Source organism: Nicotiana tabacum, chromosome 18 (assembly GCF_000715075.1).
Source record: "Nicotiana tabacum cultivar K326 chromosome 18, ASM71507v2, whole genome shotgun sequence".
Taxonomy (NCBI): Eukaryota; Viridiplantae; Streptophyta; class Magnoliopsida; order Solanales; family Solanaceae; genus Nicotiana; species Nicotiana tabacum.
Genome location: NC_134097.1, coordinates 140,788,375 through 140,794,932, shown reverse-complemented (window position 1 = coordinate 140,794,932; position 6,558 = coordinate 140,788,375). Strand labels below are relative to the sequence as shown.

The following is a 6,558-nucleotide window of genomic DNA, read 5'->3' as shown; positions in this document are numbered from 1 at the left end:
CAAGTTTTCAGTCTTACCACATTTGCACATACACTAACGGAGCTCAATTTCTAATAAGAGAGGGTTTTAGCCATACATACCTCAACAGAGCTTTCTTTATATTCTTACAAAATTCCGGGACTTTTAGCAACTTCATTCTTATTTATGAAAATTACAAATTGAACCAAGAATTAGAGACATGATTAAAATTCTAGCTCATTTGAGCACATTATCAAGCACTAGGTGTGCATTGTGATTATAGGACCCTTTTGTGAGAGATTTTCATTATCTTATACCCCAATTACTATCTTTTTAGTTCACAATCTCCCCATACCCTATTATCTTTTATGCATGCAAGAAAAATTCATTTTTATACCTATGAACTCCCAAGCTAATTACTCATTCTAGGGTGAATTTCGAAACCAAAAGCTATGGCTCAAGTTCTTACCTCTTGGGGTAAAGGTCTAGCAGCTTTACTTGATAGTGTTCAAGGGTTTAGGCAAGGATTGAGTGGGGACTTGATGAAGATCACCCTCTCTCTCTAGAACTCCCTCTCTCACTCTATTTGCAGCAAAATAACATTAAAATGGGTCTAATAGGGTTTTTAAATGGGATAGAGTCGGGTTTTAAAAGTTAGAAAATAGGAGCCCCGACGAAATCTGCGATCGCATAATGGACATGCGGCCGGCAAAAGGGACTACAAAAATGGCCCCAAAAACCTAAACAAACTGTCCGGGTATACGACAGAAATGTGGTCCGCATACCTATTCTGCGATCGCATAATGCACCGTAGAACTACCCCTTACAAAAATTCCAAGGGGATTATGCAATGACTATGTGGCCCGTATATTGATTATCCGATCGCATAATTGGCTGCATAGTTGACCTCAAATTAACCATCAAACTGTCTGACTCTGCGGCGACTATGCGGTCAGCATTTGCAAATTTCTAACACATATTCCTAATTTGGTGCTACGAACTTTTGAGTTTTTGAGTAGAAATTTCACGGGGCCTTATAGCCGCAACAGTATTATATGATTGGGATCGGGTTACACGCTGTAACGAGAAATAATAAAAGTGAATATTGATTCGTTATTGTTTTTCCTTATTCATGTTGATATGAAATTAAGGTGTTCTTTATGCTTCTCTACTGAAATTCTGTTAGTACTTGATAGTCCCTGCAGCATGTTCCCCCTTCCTATCTTTAACTGCTAGTTTCTGTTATCATTTTCTATCGTATATGATTTAACTGCACAGGTTTATTTGGTAGTGTTACCCTAACCTCGTCACTACTTCGCTGAGGTTAGGCTCGACACTTACAAGCACATGGGTCGGTTGTGCTAAAACTACACTCTGCACTGTGCAAATCCCGGTACTGGAGCTTTTGAACCATAGCGAGGTTGTTGCCTTTAGTCCAGTGGAGACCCGAGGTAGTCCTGCAGACATTCGTAGGCCTTGGCGTCCCCTTCTATCATTTCCTTCTGTTTTTATTAATTTCAGAAGTAGACTTGTATTTTTCTATTTAGACCACTATTTGTAGTATTCATAGATGGTCCTTGACATTGTGGCACCAGTTCTGGGTGGAGTTGTATTTTGGGTTTCGTACAAGTATTTAGTTAAATTATTAGATTTCGTCTTCCGCATTTCTTTTTCTTATTATTATCCTTTTGTTGATCATATGTTAATTTGTAATTGTTAAAGGAATAAGGAAAAAGGGTAATAAAATCCGTAACACTCGGCTTGCCTAGCTTTCATGAGTAGACGCCATCATGACTCCCGAGGATAGAAAATTCGGGTTGTGACAATATGATGAATATCTCTTTTAAAGAGAAAGTTATACCATCATGGTCAAAATTATATGCAAGATCTGTTTCTTGCATTACCGGTGTCTTTAAATAATCACATTGTCAAAATATTTTAGCGTACAATAAGTACGTGACCAATGACCATTTATGCCATAATAATTATTTTCTTATTTCCTCTCAAACCTCATTTTAGAGGTGAGTGTGGTATATTCACTACCACTAGCACGTTCATATTCTTCCAAGAATGAATATGTATTCAGAAATCACATATTATCACATTCACATCATGGATGGACCATAATCATCTATATGTGCTTTACAAAATCTCATGTCAAATCGATGACAAATATTACTTTTACATAGTGAGGGATTATTTTGAGAATACTTATTGTTCTCATTACCACAATGATGACGATTATAATTTCGTCTATTACCACGTCCATATCCATTGATACCTTTACGGTAATAATTTTATCTTCTTTCAGACTTACTAGACATTGTTACCACATTCTCTTAAGGGAATGAGAATAAAGCAAATTCAATGGGACAGGTTTGCACTTCTTGTGCCCACAATCATACATGAATTTGATCATGGTAATGTATAAAATTTTTACCACTTTGGGTGGTTATAATTTCTTTCAAACTATATTAGAGTTATAATCATAATTTATTGTCTTTGCATGTATTTAAAATCAAATTATAGAATGTCAAGAATTTAAAAGAGAAAAATAAAGTAAAATACTTACCTTAAATCCAGAATTTTAATCATGAAGGAAGTTAATGAAATAATTGACAATCATTATGCTCAATCCCAAAGCTTATACTCAATTGGTTAGAGTCTCGTGTTGATAACATGTTATTAAATAATAAAAGAAGAAGAGTATTACAGAGAAAAGTAGGGAGAGAAAATTCTTATTGATTTGGGATGAATTACAATGGAATAGAGCCCCTCTATTTATAGGCGAAAAGTGACTTAGCCACCAAATAACAAACCCTAAAATCTCTCTAAAATATAGACATTCACCATAAATAAAATACTATTTATAACAAAAACAACATAATTGGAATTTGAATATGCTGGACTTAAAATAGATTGTCAACCCGTTCATCATTACATTAGAATTTTCTCCCATTTGAAGAGAATTCTACTGTTCATATGTAATAATAATGTAACAAAATTTATTTTTATCTTATTAATGCAATATATTTTAACGGCAAAGAAGATTCGATTGAACCCCTTGCCTACGTCTAGCTCCGGTACAGATACTACCTCTCCTTGTCAACATCCAAATCCAGCATGATATTGGATTAAAACAAATGTGATTAATGGGGAAGGAATAATGAGTTAAGTGATAATTTAGGGTCAGATTAGAAATTCACTCAAAAAAGTATTTAGTAATTAGTATGACATAATTTTAATTTTTTTTAGCTGAGATTGACTGTTCCCAAAAAAAATAAAAGAAGTAATCGGCGGACCGACCATCTAGTGAACCTGCGAATTGACCAAAAGATCTGTCTCATAGACAAAAGTTGCATGTAGCGCTCAATTGTTCCGAACTCTTGTCTTATAAGGAGAACTAACTTATGCGCACATTAAAACTAGAACTTATGCCTGATGGGCGCAAAAGTCATTTTCAAGAATTTCGCTAAGTAGGGCTAAACTCCTTATAGTGTCTTTTTTCTGCAATATCTTGCTTTATTTTTTATATGATTGGATTAAAAAAGAATTTCTACATCAACTAAAATAACCATAAAAAATACCATCTAAATATGTAGAGTGACTTTGTAAGTCAAGATGACAAATATAAAATAATTTTTTTATTACAAAACAAACAAAAAAAAATTCTTGAACAATATCCATTAATTGAGTGACAATTTGAGATATCAACTACAACAAAAAGACAAAAAATAGAAAACGAAAGCTCAAGGGAAAACAATGTCATCAGGAATACAAAAGGTGTTTGGATCTTCATCTTGAATCCACCCAAACTTCTCCAAAAATGGATTGGCTGTATTTTTTGGAGGATAATTATCAATGCAATCTTTCCAAACATTTCCATCTCCTAAATCTCTTAACACTTCCCACAAACAACTATTACACTTAAACCCTGCACCAAAGCTGATCATTAGCACTTTATCACCTTTCTTTAATCTTTCTTTAGCCTCCATATAACCCAACACATACCAAAGACTACTTGCTGAAGTGTTACCAAATCTATGCAAAGTCATTCTTGCTGGCTCTAAATCGTACTCACTTAGATTCAAATTTGTTCCAACTCCATCAATTACTGCTTTTCCTCCTGTATGAAGACAAATATGATCTACACCTGTTTTGAAATTGATCACTGGCTTAGCTCCTCCTTTTGTTGAACCCCAATTCATTTTTCTCACAAGTGACACAATTGCAAATCTAAGTAACTCTCTTACTGGAAGAATTAAGGGTGCAATTGTTTTCAAATTATCGATTAGTGCTTTCGTCGCGGCCTTTGGTAGTGTTTTATCAAGGTGGAAACCTACGTGACCTTGATCATCTTCTTTTTGTATGCAACTATCATAAGCTTCATCTTTTGCACCATGGTGTGTTCTAACTAGGTTTTTCAACTGGAACATAGCCTTATTTTTCAAAGCCATTTTGTTTGTCAAAAGAACTGCACACCCCCCTGACCTAAACAAACAATTAGAAAGAATCATAGACCTATTATTCCCTATGTACCAATTTGGACTCAAGGACTCAGATGTTACCATAAGTGCAACCTTATTCTTCTCATTCTTGAAAATATTTTCCACGATATTTATCGATATGAGACTAGCACTGCACCCCATCCCGGTGATATTATACACTTTGATATCTTTCCTCATTTTGTAATAATTGATTATTCGACCAGCTAAAGAAGGCATGCAAGTTAACATGGATATATTCACCACGAGAACATCGATTTCATTAGGGGATATTCCATTTCTTTTCAAGACCTTGTCAATACTATCATGGAAAAATTCTTCCATTTCCAAAATTCCATCTTCATATGTAGGACATGTTTCACGACAATAAAAGACATTTCTTGGTGCATATGTTTGTTCACCAATGCCTGAGCTCACAATAGCTTTTAAGAGAAACTTGTACTCATTTAAGCCAAGATGTTTGTTTCTCCTAATAATTTCCCCCGAAAATCCTGTGCTAAGCATTCGATCATCGGTTGGCTTGTGACATTCGTAGTCCAAAATGTAACAATTTTGGTGTCTTTTTCGATCTATAATCTTCCATATCAAGAAGAGGAGATAAAAGAGAGGAAGACCATAAAACAAAATGGAAATGAGATCCATGAGAAAGAGAATAAGGATCGAAGACTAAATGATAAAGAGAGTGAGAGAAAGGAAAATAGCTAAGTGTTTTTGTACGTCCAACACTCTTGTTTTTTTTAGTGATGAGAAATCTAATTCAAAGTCTTGAGTATAAAAAGAAGGATCCAAGTTGGCACATGTTACTAAATACTATATTTGATACTTATATTTGACTTCTCTCAACTCCCACCAACTGACCGGTGCTTGACCCTAACAAATCTTTAAGGCGGGATATATATATATATATATATATATATATATATATATATATATATATATATATATATATATATATATATATATATATATTATCATAACACATTAGGTATAAAAGAAAGAAAGATTAACTTCTATCAACTTTCTGAATTAACCAAAACTTGTTAGGGGTTTGTTATGATTTTATTATCATATTTGGTTTTCATGTCTGTTGAAAGAAAGGAAAACGTATTTACGATAATTGGGTTTTTCTTCTTTTAGAAGAAAATTATAAATCCCTCGTATTTGGCTAGTACCTTTCTTGGAAGAAAAAGTTTGGACTTTCATAAATGTGGATCCTTCTTCTCATTCACGAGCATCCACAATGTAGTCATAAGTGGTTTGAGAGTCTTATTTAGGAAGAGAACTTTTCGGGACAAATATTAATGTGTCACTTGTATTTACCTCATTGTGAAGTTGTTCTCTCGATATTTTCTACTCTCTTTTATATAGTGGATTGCTCATCTCCATTATGGACGTAGATCAATTGACCTAATCACGCTAAATACTTATGTCTCTTTTGATATCTTTTTCTTTTGTTATTTGATTGATCGTCGTTCAAGGTTTGCTTTACCAGCTTCGGTATGACACCGGGTTCTTTCGGTCCTAACAAAACTGACCATCGTTATTATAGGCATATATATATATTTGTATACACATTAGGTATAAAAGAAAGAAAGATTAACTCCTATCACTTTCTGAACTTACAAAAACTGACAATCTTTATTACAGGGCAATATATATTCACACACATTATTACGTGCTACTATTGCCTGTCCATGGGCTAAATATATACATTTGTCTTTTTAAGTTTCAAATATGTTTAGGCATTTCTTGTACTATTTTGTTAAGAACATTGTCTCCTATCTATTTGGAAAAATACAAAAGGTTGCAATTAATGGAACATGTATAGTTAATAATTATGAATACGCAGCCAGTAACCACTATGTGCTTACAATCTAATTCTAATGTTATCTCCCCTGCACCTTCTCTAATCTCCCCATGCGCAGTAAAAATAACCAAAGAAATAATACACATATATCTACTATTCTGATTGTAAAATTCCCGCTCTAAGAAAGTACCTCTCTATAACAACAGTCCTATATAATAGTCATTCATTATAAAAGTTAAGTTTTATATGGAAATAATTTTAATATTATATTATAATATATGTCCTCTA

General features: G+C 33.6%; 1 protein-coding gene across 1 annotated transcript; it reads right to left on the bottom strand.

Annotated features, from left to right (window-relative positions):
• Window positions 1–3,684: 3,684 nt before the first annotated feature.
• LOC107820112 (3-ketoacyl-CoA synthase 3-like) lies at window positions 3,685–5,179 on the bottom strand. Its single transcript, XM_016646331.2, has one exon. It carries the CDS (start codon window positions 5,103–5,105, stop codon window positions 3,708–3,710), a length of 1,398 nt encoding a protein of 465 aa, XP_016501817.1. The 5' UTR covers window positions 5,106–5,179; the 3' UTR covers window positions 3,685–3,707.
• Between the last annotated feature and the right edge of the window lie 1,379 nt (window positions 5,180–6,558).

Coding starts and splice junctions, on each gene's coding strand:
- LOC107820112 (XM_016646331.2), bottom strand. CDS start 5,105: ATGGATCTCATTTCCATTTTGTTTTATGGTCTTCCTCTCTTTTATCTC.